This window comes from Falco naumanni, chromosome Z (genome assembly GCF_017639655.2).
Source record: "Falco naumanni isolate bFalNau1 chromosome Z, bFalNau1.pat, whole genome shotgun sequence".
In the NCBI taxonomy this organism is placed as follows: domain Eukaryota; kingdom Metazoa; phylum Chordata; class Aves; order Falconiformes; family Falconidae; genus Falco; species Falco naumanni.
Window position 1 is genome coordinate 42,304,578 of NC_054080.1, and position 27,932 is coordinate 42,332,509.

Consider the following 27,932-nt stretch of genomic DNA (forward strand, 5'->3'; position numbering starts at 1 on the left):
TACAGGACTTGACAAGAAAGGATTGTTTTAGCTTACAGGACTTGACAAGAAAAGAACCCAGTCTCTCTACTTGTAACATAAGCAAATTTGATGCAATTTAGGCAAAAATAGTGAAATTCACAATCTCTCCAAGTGGCTTTGTTCAAGGTAGAATTTCAGAAGCTCAGCTGTGCCTGTCAAACGTGAGGCATTATTTTTATGCAGTCCTCAACGAATTACTAAGTCCCTAAACTATCATATTCTGGCAGAGCTCATTCATAAAATTAAAACAGTCTCCAACAATACAGTTCATTAAAATTGGCTTCACCCATAAGATTTTATACAAACCATTTGAAACAGCAATTACCATTCAGATGATGTAAAAGCAGCAGACTATAGATATTCCATATAACAGTACTTTTATCCTGGAGATCCCTTTCAGTCTGGGTATAGCACTAGATATTCAATCCTACAGCTGGTATCTGATGCATATATTATGCTTCAGGAATCCTAACAATCTCTCGTCTTTCAAACAAGCTTCACAACTGGAAAATATTTATGAGGGGAGAAGTCAAATTCTGGAGGAACCTAGAAAGAAAAAATTTAGAACATTTCACAGTGGTACTACTGAATTTAATACTCAAAAGGAGGGATACCCTGCAGAGTAAGACTTTTAAACAGCAAAAGATTGGAAAAAAAAATCCTAGCTTTTTTAATTAGTATCTGAAAAACATTCCAATCCATTTCTGGATATGGCAGTCATTCTCCAGTAGTGATGGGCACAAAGCTGTGGAGTGCTTTTGAAGAATACTTGTATTTGTATATGTCATTGCACATACACTCCGAATTTATTTTTCCAGAACATTTACAAATGAGTTTTCCATATTTAAATAGTTACAACAAACTATTTTCAAGGGAAAGATGGGTTAAGCCACTTTCCCAGTTCTTTTAAGAGCTAGAGTAACTATGTCTGAATCTGCTCATTTAGCTGTAAGAGATCTGTGGTAGCACTGCATGTAATGCTCCATTTCACATTCAATTCAACTGGCAGTTTCTTACCTTAGAGTCTTTTTTGTGGCCGCCTGCCAGCAGCTTCATGACCACAATATTGGGTTTAGCAACTTTTAGAATTCGACTGACCTAAACACAAAACAGCAAGAAGTTTTCAAGTGAAAGCATAAGAGAGGGGATCTTATCAACACGTACAAATATCTTAAGGGCACATGTCAAGAGGCTGGGGCCAGGCTCTTTTTGGTGGTGCCAAGCACAAGGACAAGGGGTAACAGGTAAAAACTGAAACACAGAAAGCTCCATCTGAAATGAGGGAGAACTTGTGTACTTTGAGGATGGCAGGTTACCCAGAGAGGCTGTGCAGTCTCCTTCTCTGGAGACACTCAAAACCTGCCTGGACGTGATCCTGTGCAACCTGCTCCAGGGTAAACTGGCTGTAGCAGGGGGTTGGATGAGATGATCTCTAGAGGTCCCTTTCACCCTGGCAATTCTGTGACCTGAAAATTATTTCAAAGCTAATACTCAAATGTTTACATACTCTTAACAATACAGAAGTCCTGTTATAGTATCAGTTTAAAAGAGATCAGGGTATTTTTGATTTGCTTTGAAGTATAACAACTGTCTTAATGAAATTTAATGAAGAGAACACTTACTTTAATAGTCACTTCTTAAATTCTGACTTTAATATAAACTCTCCATACTTACTTTCAAAAATTGTTGAACTATGGCAGTTCTGAGGCACTCTATAAGGTTTTGACAGACTAGACATCTGCCTCCAACATGATGAGAAGGGGAAACTCAAGTACCAAACTGGTGGCTTTTTGCATGAAGGTGTTCTGGGCACACTCAAACTACCTCTTAACTACCCTGCTTAGCCTCAGTCAGATAGCTCATGTACGAGTACCACCAGGATCCTGAGAACAGGCAGGGATTCCTAAATTCTCAGCAGAACCTAATCCTGTAACTGTTCTTAACCTGCTCAGGTGTAACAGACTAAGCACCCCCCTTGCTCCAAAATAGTCACAGACACTTAGTTTTAGGCTATGGTCAAGAGGGAAAAATTTCTACCTATGCTTACAGCCCAGTGCTGAGAAAACTGCTCCAGGAAACAAGTGCCAAACTCCATCCTCTTTTCAGCTTGATGACATTCAAACCTATTTTTCCCATCTCTCAGGAATACATGTGAATTACCAGATTCCAGGTAAGTGAGGCAGGCCTCTGTCACCTTCTTGTTAAAACTGACAGGCTTTTAGAATGGGGCTAGAAGGCCACAGCAAGAAGGCATCAAGTTGCCATCCAGCACCTAATATACTCAGCAGCAAGAAGTTTGTAACAGCACAACCCTGACTATGTCACCTAATGTACTGAAACACAGCACCTGTGTCCAATGCCACCGCCCTCCTCTGTCCACTCCTTAATGAAAACACTCCCCTTTGCTCAGCATTTTGACAAAGTACACTTGGGATCTCAAGCAGATCCAGCTGAAAACAAACACTTAATGAGCAAATACTCCTTTTTCAGTATTTTAGTCTTACCTCATAGTCTGGATTAGGAATATTCTCAAGAATCATTTTAGCTTGCTGGAAGTGTTTGCTAGCTGCCATGTAGAGATCGGATGACTGAGGAGGTGGGCTGTACTTATTTAAATCAGACATTTCCTAGCATGTTACAGAAATACATATTAAAATCAGTTGCCAACAAACTATTTTCATCACCTTAAATAAAAAAAATTACTATATTCATGGAAAAAGTTATGTCAACTAAGTCGTATTTTAGGAATAAATATTGAAGTGGAAAAGAACTATTTAAAATGGCAAATACCAAGAAGCAATATGGTGCTTGACAATTGTTCTACAGTGCCACAAAATGCAATGAACTTCTCACACTTTTTAATAAAAACAAACCCTCTCCTAAACAACTTGTTGTTCATTTGCTATGACTGCCATGCAGCAGGGTGTGAAAACTCAGGAAAAAATAGGAGGAAAAAAATAAGTATGTGATATTGCTTACTCAAACCAAGTTTACAGCAAATGAGATAGATACTGAAACTGTTCAAAACTTAATTTTATATAATTTTGATACTTCCAACTTTTTTTTTTTATTAGTGATAAAAACACTTCAGTGACGAGGAAGCTGTGACAGTGTAGAACACTACAACTCTTCATAATGCTGAATTAGGGAGAATGACTTTCATACAAAATAGTACAGTGTCAGTTCAGAGTGACCTCTAGAAACTTAAAAAGTGGCTACCAGAAATTTAAGTTCAACAAGAAATGCCCAAATTTCTGCACCTGAAGCGGAATAACCCCCCTGATCAGTAGAGGCTAATAACCAGTCGGATGAGTAGCAGTTACTGTCGATGTCAAGTTGAATGCAAGCCAACGAGGTGCTTTTATTACAAATCAGACAAGCCTCCTATGGGACTATACAAACAGCAGTATGGACAGCAGGTCAAGGAAGGTTATCATCCTATACTCAATATTTGAGCTGTAACATCTGAAATGTGGCATCCAGTGTTGGATCCACTCGGTTCAAGAAAGATGCTAACATGTGGAGAAGGCTGGAAGCCTAGAGCACATGACCCACAAGAAGAGCTCAATGGACCTGGACTTTTCCAGTTAGACAAGAAGGATGCTAACGGATAATCTCAATAGCAGCCTACAACTAGTTGCAAGGCGGCTGAAGAAGAGAAATAGTCCTTGTTACTGGCAGAGAATATAACACGGAGGGAGAGACCACAAAGCATGGCTTGGATAATTCACACCAGTATTAGGAAAAAAGGTCAGTAGCGTGGCCCTCAATCAGGTTATCCAAAGGCTACATGGACCAGAGGAATTAACTGGATCAAGTTAACCGAAGAGGTCTGAAAATCTCTGTTCTGATTTTTTCAGACTTGGCTAGGCAAAGACACAGCTGATGATATAATGCTACTTCAAGGAGGAGACTGGACAAGACTAGTCCTTTCCACTAGTCCTTTCCAGCCAACACTTCTGTGATTTAACACTCAAAATTACTTTCGTTTAATTTTCCCGTTTGCTTGCTGCAGTAACGAAAACACGCTGCTATAGAAACCAGAGCCAAAAAGTCTGTCAACAGACTTTCAAGAGATTTTATTTTCATACAAACCAATAAAGTACCTCATAAATGGCCACATCAAACCAGTTTTTAAACATCTAAGAGTCCTAATTTTAGGAAGAATTCAAAGCAATGTATTTTCTTTGCACAGAACTACAGCTAGAATTCCTTGCCATTTTGACTTATGCTTCCATATGAACTTTAAGATAGTAAAGGTTCTTTATGATGGCAACAATGTGTAAAGCAGGTGAGCAAATGACTTTTCATAAAAGCATGAATGGCACAACATTTTAAGATCACTCACTTTAAACTGCAAGTAGTGCACTGGGGGTGGTGTGATAACACTGTTGAATGGAGCAAACCTGTGCTCATATCTAACTTGTTCACTATCCAGTTCAAACTTAGGTTTTCTTACTTTGCCATCCATGTCAAATGCAATCATTGTCTAAAAAGGAAAGGATAAATACAGTGAAAATTGTTAGCTCTATGTCTATATTGCTGTGAGAAAAAAGAAAGTTAAGATTTAGCTACAACTGGAAGGATAAAAAAATAGTAGAGAATTTACCATACCACATAAACTTGAACTTAATTTCCAGTCCCACTAATAACAAAGAAGGTATGCAATGCATGCATGATTCCTATTGCAAAAAAACCTGAAGCCATTATTCAGCAAGCACAAATAAATTACCTTGTACATGCCAGCACACATATTTTGGTATGCTTGACTCATGGTGATCTCTCTGCTGAGAGGGCGAACTGCAAATTTCACATAAAAATATTTTTTAGTCAATGTAAGTACACATTCATTTCAGATCAAAACAGTTCTTTCAAATTTTCAGAAAGTGACATAATTCTCAATTATATTTTAAAATAATGAAAGAATGTATTTCTGCTCACCTGGCTCCTGATTACACAAAGTAACTCAAGACATATTTAAGTCACAGGAACACCATACCACTGCCAATGAAATAAACTGATCCAGTCAGTCAATGATATTAGCATGTCACTATACAATGCTGGTCTGGAATTTAAAGCTTGTAGCAGAGAAGCCTGTTTGCTTAGTTCATGGATTTTTTTAAACTTCTAAGACTAAAAAGTTAAAGCGTTTTTACTATAGTAAGAAAGATTTTTATCCTGACAATATTCCTTAAGTGCCCCTTTAGCTTCCAGTGTTTTAATTAGTGCAAAACTGCCCCATGCTTGGCACCTTTTCAAAGAGCATAAAACAGTTGTAATTTTCCAAATTTCTAGAGACAAGGGAATGTCATTGATATGACCTTGAGCTTTTCATATCTAATTGTTTGTTCCCCTTGAAAAGAAGGCAAGGATAAACACACACAAAAGAAGGAATAGCAAAGAACAAATGATAGAATCATCACAGAATGGTTTGGGCTGGAAAAGACCTTAAGGGTCCTGTAGTTCCAGCCCCCCTGGGCAGGGACACCTTCCACTAGACCAGGCTGCTCACAGCCCCATCCAGCCTGGCCTTAAGCACTCCCAGGGATGGGGCAGCCACAGCTTCTCAGGGCAACCGGCTCCAGTATCTCACCACCCTCACAGTGAACAATTTCTTCCTTACTTCTATCCTGAATCTACCTTCTTCCAGTTTAAAGCCATTACCCCCTGTCCTATCACTACAGGACCTACTAAAAAGCCTGTCATCTTGCTTATAAGCCCCCTTTAGGTAGCGGAAGGCTGCAGTAAGGTCTCCCAGGAGCCTTCTCTCCTCCAGGCTCAACAAGCCCAGCTCTTTCAGCCTGTCTTCACTGGGGAGGTGCTCCAGCCTCTCTGATCATCTTTGTGGCCCTCCTCTGGACTCACTCCAACAGGTCCATGTCCTTCTTATGCTGGGGGCCCCAGAGCTGAACGCAGGACTGCAGGGAGGTCTCACCAGTGCAGAGTAGAGGGGGAGAACCACCTCCCTCAACCATCTTTTGACGCAGCCCAGCACACAGTTGGCTTTCTGTGCTGCGCTTTTCATCTACTAGTGCCTTCAAGCCTTTCTCCACATGGCTGCTCTCAATCCCTTTGTCCCGCAGCCTGTATTGATACTGAGGGTTGCCCCAACCCAGGTGCAGGACCTTGCACTTGGCCTTGTTGAACCTCATGAGGTTCACGTGGTCCCACCTCTCAAGCCTCTCATGGTCCCTCTGGATGGCATCCCTTCCCTCCAGTGTGTCAACTGCACCACACAGCTTGGTGTGACTGGTAAACTTCCTGAGGGTGCACCTGATCCCACTGTCCATGCTGCTGACATGCTGAATAGCACTGCTTCCAGTATGAACCCCTGAGGAATGCCACTCTTCACCAGTCTCCACTTGGACACTGACCTTTTGACCACAACTCAATGCAAGCAAGCGTCTGCATGGTGGTCATTTGCAATGTTCAAGCTCTGACATACCACAATCTTAGTAGGCATTTAGGCATCCCATGTATCAAATGCTGTTCAGACACTGGGTTTGGATGCATTTTTTGGTAGCAGGCTTACAGTTCTGAACACAGAGCCAGACCACTACGATATAGGAAGGGAAGTTCTCATTTTCTCTCATGCATATACACTGGAGAAAGTACGAGTTTCTAAAGGAACTTTTGCACAACAGTACCACAACTGAATTGAAAAGGGCAACTCACCCTTGCAAAGTTAAGGAACATGCTACTTGTTTCTACAGTTCTACATGGCTGCATCAAGGGGGTGTGTGTGGAGTCTAAGTTACGCTCTACATCTAGATACCTTTTTTCTTTTTCTTTGTTTTCTTACTACTACGTCCCTTCTGTTGTTCCTCCATTATTCTCTCTTCCGCCATTTGAGAGCTGTCGGCACGGCTCAGTGTTGACATCAGCCAGGCATAGAGGAACTCTGACAGATACCTACAGTAAAAACAGTATGTAGCTGTTACATACTACAGTGAAAGACATTTATAATCCGCACATCCTCACTGAATGCCAAGTCATCTACTCAAAGCACTAATAGTAAAGGGCAAGTCAGGGTATTTAGAACTCTGTGTTGCATGGCTGAAATCAGCAGATTAGTCTGTGTTCTGTTTCGGTTTTTCTTGTTTTGTTTTAGACAAGATGCTGTACAGATTCAACCACAGGCAGCTCAAGGTATGCAAGTTTCTTATACGTTTACTAAACGAAGTCTAAGGTTATTATTTCAAAACCTGTATAAGGTCAAATTTTTCTAGAATTTTTCCTTCTCCCAGCAAATGAGACTTTTTTGAAAAAAATCACTACGTTAAGACCATTTCTACTTTTGTAGAATGTTTTGAGAAACAAGTTTAGTACTGATTTGTTTCAAGCATTACAAAGCCATGAATTATTAACTAAAAAGGTCAAGGAAGATGAGATCTATATGCAATTCTTAAGATTTAAGAGCAATTGTTAACAACTCTTCAAGAGTGATTTAGTAAGTAGAAGTGGGTCTAAAAAGTCTCTTGACTGACTTCAAATCAAACAGAATAGGGAAAAAAGACAGTAGAAATTACATATTTGGAGCACATGAAGAAGAAATAATACTTTCTTTATAAGAATGCATAATTCACAAGAAAAATTACTGAGAAATAATTATGAGTTCCACTTGCATATTTCCCCTCAGAAATTTCCTCTCTTTTTTTGTTCTTCAGTTACAGTAAGGAGATAAAGCAGTTGAAATTACAGTTCAGATTAAAAACCATTTTAATAAAACGGCGAGGGGAATTATGGGCAGGTAGAAAATACTGTCTTACAGAAAACTTGGTATTACTTACTGGAAGTGTTACTTAATTAATACTGACTATCTGGTAACTATCTGGAGTATTAATTTTCTCACTTAATGTTTAATCCACTAATGAGACAGCACAGCAACGTAGTAAGATGCACTGAAGTTTAAGTCATTTGAACCAGTCTAATCTCTCAGAAAGAAGGCTTACAGTTTACCTAGTAAAAGTATATCGGTAGCTTTACAGAAAAACACCCCAAACCAAAACACAGAAGTACAGAAACACTTTAACACAGGAGATTTTTAATGCTGAGTCAAAAATGAACCATCTAAAATAATCTTTCAGACTAAGCTATCAACTACAAGAAATAATTAACGTGACGAAGTGGAAAAACAAAAAGTCTTTTGACTCCATATAGTGCAATAATTTTCACTAAAGACAGATGTCTCTTCAAATATGGTTACAAAACAAGATGTTATTTTTACCTAGTTAACTTCCAGATTACAGTCACAACTTAAAACTCTGAAGATATTTTTAAAAATACTACTACAGATCAACAAGACTACTGATCTTGGTACTACAATGACAGAAAATAAGCAAAATTGCTTTCTTCCTGCATGTTCTTGTCTGCCAAAATCAGCATATTTTTCATTCATTGTCCTTAGAAGACACTATTTTAAAAAGCTAAATGGAGAGCAAATTACTATTTCAGAGGGGGGGGGAAAAAACCTACACTAGCAAGTTTAGAAAAGACAACACCACATTTTTTTCTCCACTTGTAATTTTATGAGTAGGTTGACTAAACACTGTTTGAGTAAGCTTGAGATTAAAAAAAATATATAAATATCTAAAAACCAGTTGAAGTCCCTCCTTTAAATAGTTGCAGTTTAGCTCTGTGGGAGCATCCCTCCTCCAACAACTGTCAATAAAGCATCCTCTTACCAATATATGTAGTAATATTCATGCATACTGTAAAGTTCCAACTCAAAGCCACTCAGAAGATACTGTATCATAATACGAAGGTTATGATATAGGACCCAGGTGCCCAAGCAAGCCAAATGTTGCCTTTGTGGTTCCTGCTTCAGTAACATACTATGAAGTGCTGCATCTACTTTCTCTGCCTATTGAAAAAGAAAGCAAAGTAACAGGGGAGGAAGAACATTTGACTGAAACATCCAAGTTTTGCCAGAAATAAGTCTTAACAAAATCTGAATACATATTAGGTCAGTAAAGCCATGCTCCACATTAAAAGACAGAAATATGATTTTACAGATGCTGCAGCTCTACAGTCTAGAACTGTCAGAAAACTGTAAAGTTATTCACATAAGTAAATTCTGCCACACAGGAAAAAAAAATATTCTATACAGTAATACAACAGTAATATTAAATTTTTTTAAATTAAGAATTTTAAAAGCTGTTTATATATAGTTGGCAGTCATGTGAGCACTGAAACTCAAAACCCATTACAAGTTGTTATTCATTGTGCTATATTGGCAATAATTACTTTTTTTGTTATTTGCTTGTTTGTTTTTTAAACCTAGCTGCATTTGGAAAACTAAATTTATAAGCTTAACACGCAAGAAATAGTGTCACACCAGAGAAATGAAAATATTGCTAAGACCAATTCAGTCTTAAAAAGTAATTGTATGGAAGACATGAAGTCTCCCACAGCTGGAATATTACCAGCAGTCCGGAATAAATTAATCCGTATAACCTGTTACAAAGGGAATAGTGTGTCTTAGCTGCAGTACTGCAACAAACTCTCCATCAAACCATTTCAAGGGAAGCTGGAGCACACAAAATTTTGCCCCAACTCCAAGTTCCTCAACTGTGCTTCTTAGCATGCACATGTGGGAAAATATTTTATTATTTCATGCCTCTCACTGCTTAAAGAAATAAACTTCCAATAAATGAAAACGTACCTTTCCCTGTCATCTTTCACTCCTCATTCTTAAGAAATGTTCAAAATAAGTTGGAGCACATACTTTTAAGCGTTATTTCTTACTCTTATTATATATTATTATTATAAATAAATATAAATGTAATAGTAATAATAATAGTTATTACAGCACCACCTGAGCCAGTGCTTAGGAGCATGGGAAAAGTGGAGATGGGTGCGCTGGACTGGCTCTTTCCCAGCTCTTTGGTACATCTCTGAGAGCCAGATGCCATCATGTTCTTTTCATCTGACTTCCCTGCTGCTTTGGAGTTTAGTCCTTTCTAAGAAGCATTTCCCTAGCTTTCAAATGACTACCTTGAATGTAGGACCTGCTAACATTTTTCTTCTATTATGTATTTTAATACTCTTATGTTGGCTGAGCTGAAGAACCTAATATTCTTGATTTTGTTTCTAGGGCAACAGTAGTTTCATTGGAAGACTTTGAACAAAGGCTGAACCAAGCTATTGAGAGAAATGCGTTTTTAGAAAGTGAATATATAGAACATAAAAAATAATATAAAAATATATTATTATAAATAATTATTATATATATTATTATTAAAACATTATAAAACTTCACCAATTATATCCTACATAACTGTAAGACTGAATTTTCAAAGGTGTCTTGTAAACATGGCTCATCCACCTCTCCCTGGTCACCTTCTGCAAACTGATAGCTACAAGTGAGATAGAGACTACAAGCAGTAGAATTACCGGAGTTACAGACATCACAGCAGGTTCCCCTGAAGTCTACTTATTGGACGAAGTTTTAAAAAATATAATACCTTCTTGCTCAACACAACTAATGGAAATTCTCTCAATGCATCCTACAGACTTCCTGAGCTGTACTTTAGGAATCCTTGTCCTGAAGATTTTAGGACAGAGAAGTTGCTTCATTTATCTAGAATCTAACACCACATGCTCCAGTCTGGTAAGAATATACCTGTAAAGAAAACTTCACTGGGCTGCTGCCTGGGACATTACCTCATCCTGGAGGGTGGCAAATTCTTCAAGAATGTGACCCAGTTTATCTCTCTGACGAGCTCTATTGTGTCCATGGATTTGAATTAGACTACAGAATGGCTGAAAGAAATTTAAGTTTTAAGTTTTCAACGTACTTTGAAACTACAGCAGTAGTACTATGATGTCTATTTAGGCATCTGTTTTATACATCTATATTAGGAGGCAAGTTCCTTAAGGCTCCCCCTTATGGAGTACAAGCTAGCAGGCAAGCAGGCTCCCTAGAGTGATGCAAGAGCCCATTTTTCTGTACACAAGTCAACATGAAATTGCACCAGCTTCCTTTAGAAATCTGGTACAAACAGAATACTTAGGGTAAGAGAGAAGATATTTCTTATGCCTAATTCCATGCACCCAGGTGGCCAATACCATCCTGGCTTGTATCAGAAACAGTGTGGCCAGCAGGACCAGGGCAGCGATGGTCCCCCTGTACTGGGCACTGGTGAGGCCGCACCTCGAACACTGTGTTCAGGTTTGGGCCCCTCGCTGCAAGAGGGACGCTGACGTGCTGCAGCGTGGCCAGAGAAGGGCAACAAAGCTGGTGCAGGATCTAGAGAGCAAGTCCTATGAGAAGCAGCTGAGGGAACTGGGGCTGTTTAACTTGGAAAAAAGGAGGCTCAGGGGGACCTTATTGCTCCCTACAAGTACCTGAAAAGAGGCTGTAGGCAGGTGGTGGCAGGTCACTCCTCCCAGGTAACAAGTGGTAGGAAATAGCCTCAAGTTACACCAGGGGAGGTTTACATTGGGTATTACGAAAAATATCTTCACTACCGAAAGGGTGGTAAACCACTGGAACAGGCTGCCCATGGAATTGGTTGAGTCACTACCCCTGGAGGTATTTTAAAGATATGCAGATGTGGCATGTAGGGAAATGGTTTAGTGGTAGACTTGGTAGTGTTAGGTTAACAGTCAGACCACTGATCTTAAGGGTCTTTTCCAACAAAACGATCCTATGACTTTCTTCAATTTTAATTGTAGTGCATTCAGTAACTGAACCTTTTTAAAACAATTTTGTAGAAGTTTTTGAACTAGAGAGAATGCAAAAACAATTTTGTTTTTTACTAGTGTTATGCATTTGTTTTGTGGTATGAAACTACTGTGTAAAGAGGCAGCAGGTGCAGGCCTCTAATAATTGAAATCTTAGGGAAAAATCTGGAAGTATAACACAGGAAACAAACAGCAAAAAATAATACTGGCTTTTTAAAAAGTGTTACATTTTAAGATGGCCAACTTCTGCAATTTTGCCTTCATATCAGGTGTCTAAAAAAATGGTCTCATTTTCAAATGTAAGCAAATCTTTAAAGTGCTTATATATGCATAAACACACTGTAATTGGAAAGCACGCTTACCCGAACGCAATGTGTCACAAAGGAATCAATGTAGTCTTTCGCCTGATGATTATTATAGAGACAACACCTAAAAGGGAAATATTTGTGTACATACATATGCTTATAAGTGTCATCAGCCTATGTAACACAAAATTAAAAAAGAAACACAAGGGCAACAACAGCAACTGACTCCTTCACACCTAAGGACTGAGTACAAAATGTGTATGTTCTTTGTATGCCTTTCCGTGTTTTTATAAGCAGGAATATTTTTTCATCAGACACGTGAACATATGCAAGTAAACTCAAGATCCACTTACTTTGGAGAAAGTACTGGAGGACTGACAAAAGACCTTAAAGCATCTTTTACCATGTCTTGCATGAGGTGAGTGCCAAATACCTTCTTGTTATCTACCAGAAAAGTTGTCTGAAAGTGAAAATATATTTTTAAAAACATATTTTATGTTAAAAGAAATGCACGTTATTTAGAAATCACTCATAGAAAGCTCTTACAGTACCTGTAAATTGTATCAGAAATTTGCAAGATTGCTTTAAGAATTAAAATGGTTCAGCTAGGTACAAGCTTACAGACTCAGAGAGGCATACTGAGATCTGTCACTTCTGTGGCACTCCCATGACACAAAATACAGCTCTGTAACTTGCATAAGACTATGCATGCAAAATGATTTTATTTCTTGGACTTTAAAGATCATTAATCAGACAGGTGTTTATGAAGATTAACATAAAATAGGTTATGTGGTTTCCCTGGAGGCCGACAAAGGCAATAGCCTTCAGACTAATGCAGACTTTTTCTACGCCTACAGATACTACTGCTTTCATTGGTCATGTCTGATGCCCATTCCACTTTCCTCCATGAGTTCTGCATCCCTTCCTTACACAGTTCTTGAGTGGGTGGAGAAAAAGCTCCTCTGAGTTATGGAATATGTAATAACACTTTCAAGTTAAGTAAAACCATGAGAAGAAAAGTAGCAGCCTGTTCTGCCGTAACCATCAGTTTTACTGTTACAGCAATAGAGGCAGTATCTACATGAAATTCAGTCCGAACAGGGAGGACAAATACAAACATCAGCCCCAAACTCAGACAGCATAAAAATGCATATACAGGCCCCACTTTATGGCAAAGAAAAATTTTTAACACTTTCTGTTTTAATTAGCTTGTACTTACATGATCTAAACAACTGTATTTTAAGATGTTTTACAAAATGAGATCAGAAGATAATCCTCCATATATCTAACACTTAAAATATCTCCAGAAAAAATTTTACCATGTATATATGAAGTGATATGCAACTAATTTAATTATTTGAAACACAAAGATGAATCCATATTTATAATGAATGCAGAAGTATTTTATTCAAAGACATAGATTAGGACTTGCCTGTAACAGGGATCTTGAAAGAACACATGGTGACTGTTCGCTAAACTCACAGAAAAAATCCTAATTTACATTTAAGACAAAAAAGATAGTTCGTGTTAATATGCCAAATTTTTAGAGATGCTTTTAAGAAAGTAAGCATGAATGATTTAAATAAAACAGAAAATATTATGAAACTAAAATCTCTTTTTGCTACAATTACTTGTTACTTAACATACCAACAAGTTTCTGAATTTTCTTCTTCAGATGCAACAATTAGGATGATAGTATAAAAAAAAGGTACTGTGAAACTGTTAAGATCACAATGTAACAACCAATTATGTAACAAAACTGCAGCGTTTAACTGGTACAAAATGCTTCATGCAAACCCTGCTTTAATTAGTTCAACAGGAAACAGGAAGACAAAAGATTTTTGCTTGATCTTTGAACTCATGTAACTGACTCTTTTCTCCATTCCTGAATGTGTGTATGGTAAGTGTTTCAAGCATTTAAGTGTCTTCTAATAAATGGAGGCAGTAACTTAGAATAACATCACTTAGTCAGGAAAGAATGTAAGCAGGTGCTTAGCTTTATGCCTGGGCAGGGAATGACATGCTTAAACAAACAGATACTAAGTGCTCTCTTGTGTTATAGGCACATATGTAGAATACCACTTTTTTTGCATCTAAAAAAATCAGGAATATAGCAGGGTATTATGTTCTCCTACTGCAGATGCAGCTCTTCAAGGAGTTCCAAGGAAATTAACTTGCTTGAGCTCTGCCACTAACGTGCATAATTGTTAACAGATTATGGGAAATGGGAGGTTTCAAAGGAGGAAATTTTGAAATTGTACACAACAATGAGAAACACCAAAACATTTATACATACAGCTCATTCTTTCCTCCAGTGAGCCACAGCATGTATATATGGAATGATTTTTTGCAAGTTACATTTTAAGATCTTATCTTTGGCTATAGATAGGAAATATTCATGCTTACCAGTATACAGTGCAAATTAGTTAAGTTGACTACTTCACACACAGTTTTTATTCGGTCTATTAGTTTGGAAAAATAATTGACCATTTCTTCCCTTTTTATTATTTTTGCATATCGAGGGAAAGTTGGTGGCAGCAATCTCTGATTAACAAGGGGCTCAAAGCCCATCATAATAGGATGATCTAATGAGGGAGGAGGGTAGAAAGAGAGAGAAAAAGCTGCGTGTAAGCTGTGTTTTCAGAACTCACTTAAAAGTATAATAGAAGTTATTAGATTACCCAAAATTAACTTTTTAACTGACAGTTAAATTCCGGAGACACTAAACACCCAACTGAAACAACTACTATTTAAAAAAAACCCAGCCCTCAACACCTCAGCATATACTTGTACAAACAGTGCGGTGGTGGTCCCTGCTTTAAAATGGCATATACACTGACGTGAAGTGCAATGCACTTAACCAGAAGTCCGTATTATCTCTGTCTTTGAAGTGAAAGTATCACTTTCAGGACAGCATATTTAAGAAAGGAACAAAATTATGAAATTCGGTACATACCTCCTTTAGTGGTATCATTCTGTGCCTGTATACCATGATGCAGTGAATTGTGGATAGCAGAAAGCAAGTCAGATGCCTGAGTCATTAGTTTCTGAGCTTCTGCAACTGCACTCATCTGAAAGGGAGGTAACAGTTACTCACATTATGAACAACGTATTTTGACCACGGAATTAATGCTAGTATCATAATAAAGAATGATATTGGGATTCTAATGTTTGTACACAACTAGTTCTGGGGGAAAAAACTCAGAAAAAATCCCTACCACCCAACATATCTTTATGCAATAGCATTCTTTATATTTTATGTATCTATACATTTAATGCTGTATAAGATAAGCCTTAACAATAATTAGAACTGAAAGTCTAGTATACACTACATGCAAGTCCTATACTTCTGCTTCTGGCTGACTGGCAGGAGGCATGGGGTGCAAAAGCCCCACAAAACACTTCTGCCCAATGAGGCAGAACTCCAAACTGCAAAGAGGAAAAAAATCATTAGAAAATGCAGAATTCTTGAGAATACTGGAAAACCACAACCTATCAACTGAAATGAAATCACTACATAACATCAGAAGATACCAGATGTCCATTAGAAATCTCGATTCATTATCTGCTGACATGCTGAATTTTCTGATGTCCTATGAATCAAAATCTGTGAGCAAACGGGTACCATTAAAAATAGCTCTCTGTAAAACCTAAACTCTTGTTTTAAAAGTTCTGCATTAACAGTCCCTGATGGAACTTCAAGTATTTGAAATCTTAAGTCAAACTGAAACTCTACTTTTAGAAAAAAAAAGATGTTTAAAATGCCTCCAAGATCTAAAGAAGCTGCCTAAGATCTGCAGCTCTGCATAATGTATGTTCATGCATTATAGCATCCACATATCCACTAAACAAATAAGCTGCTAAGCACACCTAATTCAAACCAGCATAGTCCATGACGTAAATAACTTCAAGTAATCACTTTAGTGACACTAAGGTAATCTGATTTTGCACAGATCATTAACGCATAGCAGTTAACGGACAGAATTTGGTTACACCTCAGTGCAGATCACTTCTATGTCACAGTTTGGTTTCTGACATATATTGCACACAGGATGCACTTATTCTCAACCACTCAACACTGATATCTACCAATGATACTTGCACCTGAGTTTCAATTTAATCAAGGTCTTTAAAACTGTACAGTATGCAGCTGCTCCAACAGCAAAATATGTGGGAAAGGCTCCATGCCACCTAAGTAAGAAACTCACTTCTTTATGAAAACAGAAATAACAATAAGCAATAGACAGATATTTACCATTAAATAAAGAAAAAACAAAATAAAAAGCTTTGTCTTATGTGACATGTGATTCTAGCCCTCTGCCCTAAAGCAACCAGTTCCTTCCCCCCTCAACCATTACAAAATCTTACATTCAAAAAAGTATGAAAAATGCACAGAAAGCAGTTCTACTCCTTTTCTCAGACCAAGTAAGTTTAGATGCAAATTCAGTATCACATGGAAGGAAAAGCTTACAATTTTCTAGCAATGGAAAAAACACTGCCCAATGTCAGTTAACTCCACAGAAGGGGACTGAACTCCAGAAAGAAAACTTTTCCTCATGTATGTGAAAAGAGTAATCCAAAACTCGTATTTTCTTGAAGTGTTCTAGAGTGAATATTCTCTCTGCAATGCCACTACAATGTCAGCCACTAGCTTTCCCTGTGTTTTCCTTCAAAATGAATGAAAACTGAATGCTTGCCACTGTAAGGCCTTATCCAATGCTTTACCTGCAACAACATCAACTCATATCTACAGAATAATTACTCAACCTTAGAGAATAAAAGATTAGTATTTCACAGGATCACAATGTGAACACAAAAAACTCAAACGAACGTACCTCTTTTTTGGTAAAGGCTATTAGAACAGTCAGTAGTACCCGAGTAAACTTGACTCTGCTGAACACAGCTAAACACTGTTGGTGCTGTAATAGAAATGGCCTGCAAATTACTGAGCAATATGCATAAAATCCTCAAACTTTTACAGATTTATTGAAGTATGCTCTCCAGCCTTAAAAATACAGCATGTAGTATGATTCTGACAAAAAGTTATAGAATTTATAGAAGAGATCTCTACTGCTGTTTGAAAAGCACTAACACAAAAAATACTTCAGGTAAAGCCCAACCTCTGTACAGCTATGTCCTATGCACACACTATTTGAATCTCAGCTAAAGTGAACAACCTCAAATTATTAAACCAATTTTACCTCCTTTTTGTTGAAGATCTATGTTACAAGTAATTTCTGAAGAAAACATTACTGGGAAAAGAAACACACACCCCTCCAAATCAACCACATCAACTGCCACTTTTAATGGAAGGAGCTACACTGCTTTCACCTTCTCTTCCTACTTTTTCCCTTGACAGTGAGGCTGCCAGCAGCAGTAAAAGCTGCTGGGAACGAAGCAAGGGAAGAGAAAGTACAGCATAGGTAAGACCACCTTCTTTTCTAATGGCTTTTTCTTGAGGGATAGGTGCATAAATGGCAGATCTGCAGCAATAGCATCACTATTTTGCCATTCAGATTGATCCAGAACTCCACCCTTCAAAGCATAAAAGCCTAACTACTAGTCTGGGATTTGCTTAGGGTCACATTTAGAACAGCTCATATATGACAGCAGTAGCAACACTGGTCATACATATTTCTCACAAGCTGTTGACAATGATTAAAGTAATAATGTACTAATCCATGAAATCTAGAAAGAAAAGAAAAAAATTTCATTACTTCAAGTTCAACTTCTGGATCTCTCTCCTCTCCTTGTCGACTTCGAGTACTCTAGAAGGTAAAGGAATTTCAAATAATTTACTAAAAATTGCAAAGGGAAGCTTTTGTAGTAAAATTCCTTTATCATCTCCAGAACATCCATCTGTTAAATAACACTAACAATCAGTCCTCAAGTCCAAAACTTCTTAATATATAACCAAGGTACTTGAATGCTACAAGACTTTATAATAGTAATGAGATCTACCTCAGTCCACTCTGCAAATAGGCAAGGAAATTGTACGAACATTTTATTTTAAACTGTGGTAAAGGAAGAGTGACTTCTTTAACATCACATAATACATCTGTGTAAAAGCCAGAGGTCAAACACACACTTTCTGTGCCCCAACCCTGTGTGAAGTTCTAGAGCATGATATACCTATTACCAGTGAAGCAATTAAAGAGTTTAGAAAAGTCTGAAGACTTCATCATCTTTAGAGCTGGAAGGCAAACTACCAGCATGTTACACAAACCATTATGGCAGTTCTTCAAAGAAACCCCATTTAACAACACAGAACTTCTGCATTCTTCATAATCCAACTCCTTCCCCCAAACCTATGTTAAGTACGCTGAAGACTAACTGATAAGGCAAACATGAGAAAAATACCTTCACTCGTCTTTGCATGTCATCTTCTACATCTTTTAGCATACCTGGAGAAGTCACAGTACAATTAAAAGCTGAGAAGCATTCCTAGGTACACCTACACCACTCAGGGGAAAAAAGTTTTGAGAGGAAATCAAATTTTGAAGAGCTTTACATAATCATTAGCCAAAGACAACAAAAAAATATTCTTGTGAGGGATGATAGGGATGGCTTGCAACAACAAATAAATCAGAGTATGACTGACTGATCCAAAGCTAAAGTGTTTACAAATTTTCTAAAAATAAATGGAAAGCTCAAGTATGTATCAAAAACAATGCATCAAAAGGTTTTTACAAAATAGCATATGTATTCATAGCTTTAGAACACTGTTTTTTCCTCAAAAGCCATCTGTTTAGATCACAACAAATAGCGAGGCAGAGAAGCAGAATTCAAGCAGCGCACTTTCCAATGGTTTGCACCTATCTCAGTGCTGGGTAAGCTCGGGCTCAGCCACTTGGCTGGCACCTCTAAAAGTACTACTTCTGTTTCTCAGGCATGTAACAATGCTGAAATAAACAGCTGAATAAATAAACGCATATTTTATTTAATAATAACAATATATATTGTATCATTATCTATAATAGATAATAATAAATAAACAGCTGAACCTTTTCTTCAAGGAAAAATAGTTTGACCTTTTTACCAAGCCACCAATTTTCACATGACTAATGAAAAAACATCTGAAGCTCCTACCAATTCATTAGGTTTGGTTGAGTGTAACCAGCATGCTCAAAAGGGAAAGAGACTGATGGACAGAAAGTACAAACTGTACCTGTAACTCTAAGATCTGTCACAGTGTTGGCCATTTTAAATCCGTAAGTCATTGACTGAAAATCTTCCTAAAAAATAAAATTCAAAGAAGCAGTATGCAGTGAAATATAAACAGCAGTAGTTACATTTTCAAGTTGAGGTTTGGGGCTTTCTTTTTGTTTTTTTTGGTTTGGGGTTTTTTTTTGGGGGGGGGGGGGGGGGCAATGTTGTTGTGTTTTGTTGGTTTGTTTGTTGCAGGGTTTTTGGGGGTGTTTTTGTGTAACTACACAAAGCATAGAAGTCCAGTTTTATTCTGCACAACTGAGTACACCTATGGTTTGGGTGACTTTCCTGCCCAAATCCAGCTTTGGGTAATTATTTGCTGCATAAAACCTTAATATTAGTATGCCCTTAATACCAGTGCCACCCCACCAAAATGTTATGAGAACTATGGATGCAAAGTACTATTTAGTCAATTTTAGATATAGTCAGTAAGAAGTGACTTGTCCAAGCTCAGAGGAAACAAAAATTGCTGTGAGCACAGAACACTAGATTCTGATTCCATTGCTAGATGGACATTTCAGACAAAAGGCAATCATGGCTATCTAAAGTAGAAAACAGGAAGAAAACCACAAGTAAAACTGATTTTAAATGGTTAGCCACAAAGACTTGCATTGCTTCTTGAGTAAAGTCTTTATGAGACTCCAATACTCAAGCAAAACACAGAAAAGCATATGAAACACCTTCACTGAAGCAGACTGCATTTCAGACAGATCAAGTTTAACACTTCGGGTTTTTAGGAGGATGAACTGCCACTCCTACAGTATCTTCGAACAGCAGTAACTTTATCTGATGTACTGCTTTATTTGCATTATGGAGCATATGTATAATGCTACATATTTAACCATGGGACACACTGAAACACATACCTCCTCAAAAACAGCTGCTTTGTTAACTTTTTCTCTGGCAATATCACAGATTTTTAGGATCCCTAGTGCAAAAGCCTTCATGGCAGGATCTTCTATGAAGTCTGGATTATGAATGTAAAGGCACGTGAATACAGTCTGTGCCAAGGAATGTCCTTCTAACCATGTAATCTAGGGAAAGGAAAATAAAATGTTTCACTCATGACAGCAAAGTCCTCATTTTTACATCTCCAGTCTTTTTCCATCTTACTATGCTTCCGTGAGTTGTAAGGAAGTCTATCATGGCAAACTTCCATTAGGCAAAAAACAGAGAGAGTCTCTCAACCTTTAACCTTCATGCTTCTGCTGGCTGTGGCAGGCAGCAAGTTACTAAACCTCATAACACTGTGAAATTCTGGTGTTGGATAAACCTCTTCCACAAAGTTCAGGTCTAATCTCTGTGACCTAGCATGACATTAAGAGACCATCAGATTTATAAGCTTCCTTTATACAGATACTGAATGAAAAATGCAAGTGGCTATGAAACAACTCAGCAATATTCTGCATGTTCTCTTCTACAACCTTAAGATTCTTTTCATGACCCCCTCTCTCTACTACTTTCAGGCTGCTTTAAGCTACAGGGAAAGATTAAATAATTTAAACAATTATTTCTATCTTGAAACAGCATAAACCACTGTAGGACCAGACTTCTAATATGCTCACTGCTCCTTTTTTAAAAAAGGAAAGTCAGTATTTGGGAGGAGGAGAGAGAAGATGGATTATGTTACTTGTCAAATGATAATAACATTATCATACGTAACATGCAACACTAAGTGGCCTTAACATGTCTTTTTGGACTAAACTAATTTGAAATGTTGTTTTAAAAACCAAAGTCATTTTATGGACGTCATTTTACGGACGTCATTTTACAGAGTTACTGAGAATAATTTGTATCATTCACTGAGGAAGTTAAGACATATACATAGAGAAATAATCATAATAAATAAATAAATGATAATTCAATTATGTCCTTTCCAAATGGATTTAGATATTTTCTTTCTTCAAAATGCCCCATGAGCTCAGTCATACTGGCTGTACAGAAATGAGTAACAAGAGTGCTGTAGGTTGCTGCACACTCACTGTTCAGCACAGTCAAACACCAACATACAGCAGGCAGTCAGATACCGTATGTGTAAAAACACAAATTACAAAACCTTTTTACATCATTCAAAATGCTACCAGTTCTCTTCCATAATTACTTCTACAATAAAAAAATCAAAATTATGCCTCTTTTAATAGCCAATGCAAGTATCTAAATGGAAAATAAAATATTAAGTATATATTTTCTGCTTGGTGAATGTTTTTTTTTCTTGAATTCTACTGTTTTTTTTCTTTTTTTTAACTAGATTAAAGGATTGTATTTTGAAAGCAAAAATATCTAATGTTAAGAGCAGAGAAATGCTTACCAAACAACAAAAACATGTATCCATTATTCCTACCAGCTCAGGTGAAGTGAGATCCTTTATTTTTATGGTGCCATCCTTAGAAAACAAAGAAAGAAAAAATCCTAAAGACTACGGAAACCTATAAACAACATACAACTGATAATCTGTGCAGCCGAAAAGGAAATTACAATTTGATTAAGGCTTCAGAATATTTGTATACCACTAGCTTTACTGAGCAGCTTCATAATGTGCCATAAGTTCTGAAAAACTCCGCTTTCCATCATTGTGTTGAACACTGACCAAACACAAAGCTATGCAAAGAAAAAGCTAAAATAAAATTTCTGATATATGAATAGCCAATAGAAGTTTAAACCAGGTAACTGTCAACACTTAAATCACAAAACAGTATGTATAATCATAATAAAGACTGAACAAGGAATAATATGCAGGACCCATTCTTTGAAGACTGCTTTTTACACTGCAAATACTTGTAGAGTTTTATGGCTTTCAAGGTCAGCTTTCATTTTATTTGTCCAATGTATGCAACATTGCATATATTCTACACGACTTAGCCACTATTTTAGTTCTCTCAGTCCATTCAAAACAAGGTTTATAGTACATGTTTTTAAATTAGCCAGCTTCTGTTCAATGCTAATGAACTGATAGTCTCAGGAAGTGTTAATTTCCAGCTTTTGTAAGGAAGCTGGTTTCCATTCAGCTTGAAGAGGGACTATCCAATACATCTTTATATAAAACACACGTTTGGAGGAAGCACAGGGTGACCTGCAAAACTTCTGAAATCCATCTGAGGTACCAATACCCAACAACTTCACAGTACTTTTCACTGGAAAAGTTAGCATCATCGTGATAATGTAGGTAACAAAAAAGGTAAACATCACAAGCTATTTCTTACTTCACTATCCAAAACAAAAAAGAAAAAATAAATTTAAAGTAAAGATTGAAAACATTAATTATGTTGAATTGTGCTGAACTGCAATTTGCTAAAACTGTATCATACTTTTACAGACTATGTAGGCAAAACCAAGGAAGTCACACGAACCTTAATAGCTTGCTCAAAGTTAAGAACCTTTCTATTAACTTGGTTTCCAATCATACCAGCATCCATCTTGGGATCCATCATTTCAATGGCAGACATGGCTTCAAAAAGACCAAAACTAAGAACATAAATAAAAAAATTTTCTGAATGTAATTATTTTACACAAAACAGTCTTCACAAACCAATGTAAAAGAACATAGGATGGTAAACTGAGTACACTGTATTCTGACTACAAACAGTAAGGTAAGATATGTAAAGATTACTACTAATCTTCAGAGATCATGGTTTTCAGGAATTCGAGGATCTCTCAACAAGTAACAAAACAGATGTCTAAAAGTACAAGAAAACTCTCAGCCTTTTTTTTTTTTTAAAGCTGAAGAACACTCTTTAGCCAAATAACCCGTTACTAGACCTATGCACACTTGTTTCTACACACCTCATAATGATATAGCACCTTTTTAAAAATCACGTAACATAATAAGCCGATATCAAGCAAGCTGTTTTGTTGTGCTACATCCAAAAACTTAAGATATGTTCCCCACAAACTGATGACAATATGCATGACACAAACCAACAATAATATACATTGAATATACCAACCTTGTTTAAAGAGGGCATGTTAAGAAGACTGATAGGAAAAGAGCCCCCAGCATTTGACAATGCATCACCTGTAGTCAGGGCATAAAAGGTTGCAGGAGAACCACACCAAATGAAGACTGGCCTACTAAAGAAGGACTATAGTGCCTCACCTTTGGTACATATGATATACATCAGAACTGCCGCACAAGACTTTATTCTATAAAAGAGGTTATTGCATGTGGCACATTCAAATTCTGAAAACTGTTATTTGCCCTGAAATGCTCTTATTTATGAAATTATACCTGAAGTGTGCTTTGCTTCTACTGTATAAGTACTTGGTGATATCCTTGCACACATTTTTAAGCGGGTTTGTGTTTAATAGTGCTCCTGTCTTCTGAGCTATTAGTCTTAAATAAACACTTTTTTCTTTACGCAAGTTAACAGATGTGTGGCTAAACAATTTACTATCTCATTTACTGTATCATCCTTTAATTATTTCAGCAAGATTTTAGCATGCTTCTTTCTGAAATAATTTTTTTTCAGAATCTGTAGAGCCCTCTATTTCCATTTCAGCATGTCATTTAAAAGTTACATTAAAGGACATGCATCGTTTATCCTGAACTTATTAGTAACATCCGAAGCAACCAAATCTGAAGTCTTTCTGGCATGTTTTTATCAAAACATCTCTACACAAAATAGTTCCATAGATTCAGTAGTGTCAACACCACTGATCATAAGATGTGCTATAAACTTCTAAACTACATTGATGAACTGAAAATGTTATGTTACACTGGTACCATGAGAAACGTTCAGCATTCAAATAGGTTCATCATATACATGCTGAGGACAAATGATATTCTGAATATTTCACTTTTTTACTTAAATCACAAGTTAAGAAAGCTTAGTTGATACTGCATGACTTATTAGTAAACATTAACACATTTGCACTAATCCTATCTAAAAACCAGAACTATCCCACAGGCATACTTACAGCTTGTCATGAAGCAGTTCTCCCAACTTCAGTTCTACAAAGGAACAGAACAGGATAAACGATTACAATCATCTTTCTAGCACAACTTTTCCAGGATAGTCTTGTCACTCAACAAACTGTCTTATGCTAAGAGAGAAAAATGTGTGGGAGGAGACCAGACATTTCTACTCCACCTTCATTTGCCTTTACTTACAAAGCACTTTCAAGACTGAAAGACTAAAAAAACACAGTTGTTCACATTCCTCTCTGATGTTACTCATCCCTCTCCGTTATTCCAACAGTTAAAGGGGTTTTAAAATTACCAAATAGTAGCATCTGAATAGCCTGGAACACAGGCCAGCAGTTTTCTGTGCTCCTTTATGGAGATGTCATATTTTTTCCCAAGGGACTTTACTGAAAGGCTTGCTTTTCCTCATTACTTTTAATGAAGCTTTTAGATGTATTTGATGTGAATAAAACCAGTTTATCACTAATATATAGCAATTATTTGATGGTATAAGGAAACTGTGTTTGTCCTTATGTCATATTGTGTGTGGTAAGTTGCAGTTTTTTATTTATTTTTCCCTATTATCATCATAAAATCAGCTGAAAAAATATAGTCACAGTACGGTAAACTAGCACTAATATCTAAGAACAATAAAGGTACTGTTTAAATGGAAGCAACTGCTTCCCCATGACTGGGATGCACTGCATCTCCTCAGAAGCTCACCCTTGTTTCAAAGATGAAAAACGACCAGTTAAATGAATAAATTGTTTGGACCCTACAGATCCAGAAATGTACAGGAAAAAAAGCATGTTGATTATGCATGGATGAATGAGGCTTCCATTTGGCTGAAGCGTTAGGAAGAAATTTCTACAAAGAAAAAAAGCAAATGTAAAAATGCATAAGATTAAAAAATACAACTTAAAAAGGTATTTGTGTAATCTGGAAGAGGAAGCAAGGTGAGGGTCTCCTGATATTTCCAACCTCACAGTTAAGTTAAACACAGGGAAACACACAATCAATGTAGTCCATCCATCTGGGTCAAACTATTGCTTAAAACACCTCAAAGAAATATGCTCAGTCCTGCAAAGGATTCCATTTTTTCTCAGCACAAGCAGTACAACTCACCTCTACAAGCCTCTTCAAAATCCTGGGTTATATCTATCCAGCTTGTATGACTCTTTTCCATCTTGTCAGGCATACCAAGTTCCCATCCTGAATCATCATCTTCTACTGAAGCTTTCATAACCATGATACTGCACCTTTAAAACTGTATCACAGACAACGCACAACAGGTACAAATCAGAAGTGCTTCACAGGAGTAACTTTTTTTCATTTTCAAGAAATACGTAAAAAAGGGAGACTAACCTGATTTCATTGAAACAGCTACCATTACATAAAACCAGGCCAAAAAAATCATTAATGAAAATTATTGTTAAAAAGTTTTTTTAATTTACTGTTTCTTTCTCTACAACTAGCTTGTATGCTGTGAAACCTTCAAGAACTAGGGACACCAAAACTTCAGTAGTACAGAGCCTTAATAAAGCATGTACTGTCAAACTGGAAATAAAATGGGAAATAACGTCAAAAAAATCCTCTCTTACAACAGATGTAGATACGACAAATATTTTGTCGTTGTTTTTACACTATCAGAAATACACATTTCCTCCCCCTGCTCTGTCAAAGGGATTAAAAGGAGGAAATTGGAAAGCTGACCACACACAAGGTTTTTTTATTCATACAAACTACATCTAAAGAAATTTGTAAAAACGAGCATGTCTCCTCTGACTTCTTCAGCAGAAAGTAACATGAAGATTACCGCTGCAACGTTAAGCGGCTTCAGACTGGAACCTTCGCAACCTCGTGATACTCGGGGCAGCCCCGAAGCTCCCTCACGTTTGGCCAAAGCGCCTGCCCGTGACAGGCACCGCCGCCAGCCCTCCCCTCGGCCGCTCGGCCGGGCTTGCGAGCGGCACCCGCCGCCCGGCGAGCTCGGAGGGCCTTGCGGGAGCTGCCGCGGCAGCGCCCAGCACAGGGCCCCGCGGCACCGGCCCCCCCGCAAACCCCAGGGGTCGCGGCGGAATGCGAGGCCCGGCCCCGCCGCCCCGCCACGCTCGGCCTGCCCCGCGCCCGGCCGCTGTGCCGCTGGTTCTGAGGCGACAGCAGGGTCTGCTCGGCGCAGCGGGCTGGGATGAAGAAATACGTGGGAAGCGAATCGAAACAAAGGGAAATCACACTTCAATTTCGGACAGGATCGGCGAAGCACCCAGATCCTGCCCGACTCGCCGCTCCCCGCAGCTTACCCCGCCCGAGAACCCGGCGCTGTCTCGGCCCCGGCAACCCCGCAGGGCGCCGGCCCGTGCTCAGGCACGGGACCGGCGGGCAGCCCTGCTCCGCCAGGGACGGCGACCGAACCCCGCTGCTGCCCGGGCAGCAACTCGGTCCCGACGCTGGAGAGAGGCTAGCGCGGCGCCCACCCGCCTCGCTGCGGGGCACCGGCGCCGCCGATTCCCGTCCTCGGCTGCCCGTCGCCGAGAGCTCCCTGGCTCCCTCCCTCCAGGGAGCCGTCAGTACTCCCCCCTGCCCCGCACGGGGACCTCACCCGCCTCGTCCCGTGCGCGAGCCCGCTCCCTCCCGTCCTCTCCGGCCACCGCCGTTGCCGCCGCCGAGCACGCACGCGCAGCCCCGCCGCCGCCAACCAGCTAATACGGGGATCCCAGCGCAGGCGCACGCAGGGCTCGGCCGCGCCCCTCCCCCCGCCGCGGCTGCGCCGGCGTGATCGCGGCGGGCGGTGGGCCCTGGCGCCCGCCCCGCAGCCTGAGGGAGGGGTGGGGCTGAGGCGGGTGCGGCGGAGGCGGCTGCGGTGGGCTCGGCGCGGGTGACGGTGCCCCTCCCCCCCGTTGTGTGGAGAAGCGGGGTGGGGACCCAGCGGGGACCCCAGCGGGGACCCCAGCGGCGAGCGGCGGCGGTCCTTCTGGGGAGGCCGGCGGCCCGAGCCCGGGCTGGGGGGCGGGGGAGGCTGAGAATCGGCGGCAACGTGGGGGCTTATGGCGCCGTGGGCGGGCGGCACCTGCGGCAGAGCGAGGGCGAAGTGCCCCGTCTGTCCCAGGTCGTGCGGGCGAAGCGCTTGTTAGCGGCCCGGCCCCGCCCCGGGCTCCGCGGCAGCCGTGGTGCCCGCTGCCAGCCCCGCTGCCTGCCGCCGCCCGCCGCCTGCTCGCAGCCCTGCGCGCTGTCGCGGTGCTGGTTGCGGGGGCCGTGGGCTGAGCGGGCAGCGCGGCGCAGCCGAGCGGGTCGTCCTGGCCGTTCGCCGAATCGCGGAACTGAAAGCGCACTTGAGGCGATTTTTTTTTTTTTTTGTGTCGTACGTTTCTTCCCTTTCGCCCTCTCCTTTTTAATGAAATGCATTTGCTAGAGGTTACGTAACTGGTGTCTCTGCAGAGTTTGCTCAGATGTGGTGATTATCTCATGTCGGGGGGGAAAACGGCTGACAGAAGATACGTAAGGGAAGTGCGCTTTTAGAGCCATTTACGGTGGATTTGATCTTTTTTTTTTCCTCCATCATGCACAAACTGAATGCCTCCACTGTTTCTGGCTAAGATGACCAACATAAAAGCCAGAATGTGCTTTACTAACCAAACAGACAAGCTTAAGTATATTTGCCTCGAAGGTTATCAGAAGCAGTTTGATTTTAAACTGAAAAGGCTAACTTGCAGCCATCACCCTTTCAGTTCAACGTGCTCAAAGTATAGAGCATTTCTAGGGACTGGAGGAAAGCAAGAGGAGAAAAATCAGTGTAAGCTGTTAAACCAATG

At 39.2% G+C, this 27,932-nt stretch overlaps 2 protein-coding genes across 3 annotated transcripts; one reads left to right on the forward strand and one right to left on the reverse strand.

Moving 5' to 3' along the window:
* Positions 1 to 22: 22 nt before the first annotated feature.
* On the reverse strand, positions 23 to 26,813 carry NAA35 (N-alpha-acetyltransferase 35, NatC auxiliary subunit). Of its 2 annotated transcripts, XM_040580867.1 has the most exons (23): positions 26,723 to 26,813; positions 25,249 to 25,390; positions 24,138 to 24,171; positions 22,571 to 22,685; positions 21,532 to 21,606; positions 20,090 to 20,257; positions 19,183 to 19,249; positions 18,375 to 18,418; positions 17,732 to 17,782; positions 16,850 to 16,933; positions 14,971 to 15,085; positions 14,421 to 14,599; positions 13,447 to 13,506; positions 12,368 to 12,474; positions 12,072 to 12,138; positions 10,687 to 10,785; positions 8,706 to 8,884; positions 6,797 to 6,933; positions 4,754 to 4,821; positions 4,370 to 4,510; positions 2,526 to 2,648; positions 1,039 to 1,119; positions 23 to 567 (listed from the first exon to the last, which is right to left on the reverse strand). In XM_040580867.1, exons 2-23 carry the CDS (start codon positions 25,370 to 25,372, stop codon positions 508 to 510), a joined length of 2,178 nt encoding a protein of 725 aa, XP_040436801.1. In that variant the 5' UTR covers positions 25,373 to 25,390; positions 26,723 to 26,813; the 3' UTR covers positions 23 to 507. The 2 variants fall into 2 exon arrangements, with proteins under 2 accessions (XP_040436801.1, XP_040436802.1); XM_040580868.1 differs by lacking the exons at positions 23 to 567; positions 1,039 to 1,119; positions 2,526 to 2,648 and having other exon boundaries at positions 4,471 to 4,510; positions 4,754 to 4,823; positions 6,798 to 6,933.
* Positions 26,203 to 26,826, forward strand: LOC121080732 (verprolin-like). Its single transcript, XM_040578855.1, has one exon. It carries the CDS (start codon positions 26,203 to 26,205, stop codon positions 26,824 to 26,826), a length of 624 nt encoding a protein of 207 aa, XP_040434789.1.
* Positions 26,827 to 27,932: the final 1,106 nt, after the last annotated feature.

What these genes read in the sequence shown, in the direction of transcription:
- NAA35 (XM_040580867.1), bottom strand. Translation starts at nt 25,372, where the DNA reads ATGGTTATGAAAGCTTCAGTAGAAGATGATGATTCAGGATGGGAACTT. An exon ending in GACAGATCTTAGAGTTACAG is followed by an intron (nt 18,419 to 19,182) that starts GTACAGTTTGTA and finishes TGACTTCTCCAG; the next exon opens with GTATGCTAAAAGATGTAGAA. An exon ending in ACATGCAAAGACGAGTGAAG is followed by an intron (nt 17,783 to 18,374) that starts GTATTTTTCTCA and finishes TTTACCTTCTAG; the next exon opens with AGTACTCGAAGTCGACAAGG.
- LOC121080732 (XM_040578855.1), top strand. Translation starts at nt 26,203, where the DNA reads ATGCGAGGCCCGGCCCCGCCGCCCCGCCACGCTCGGCCTGCCCCGCGC.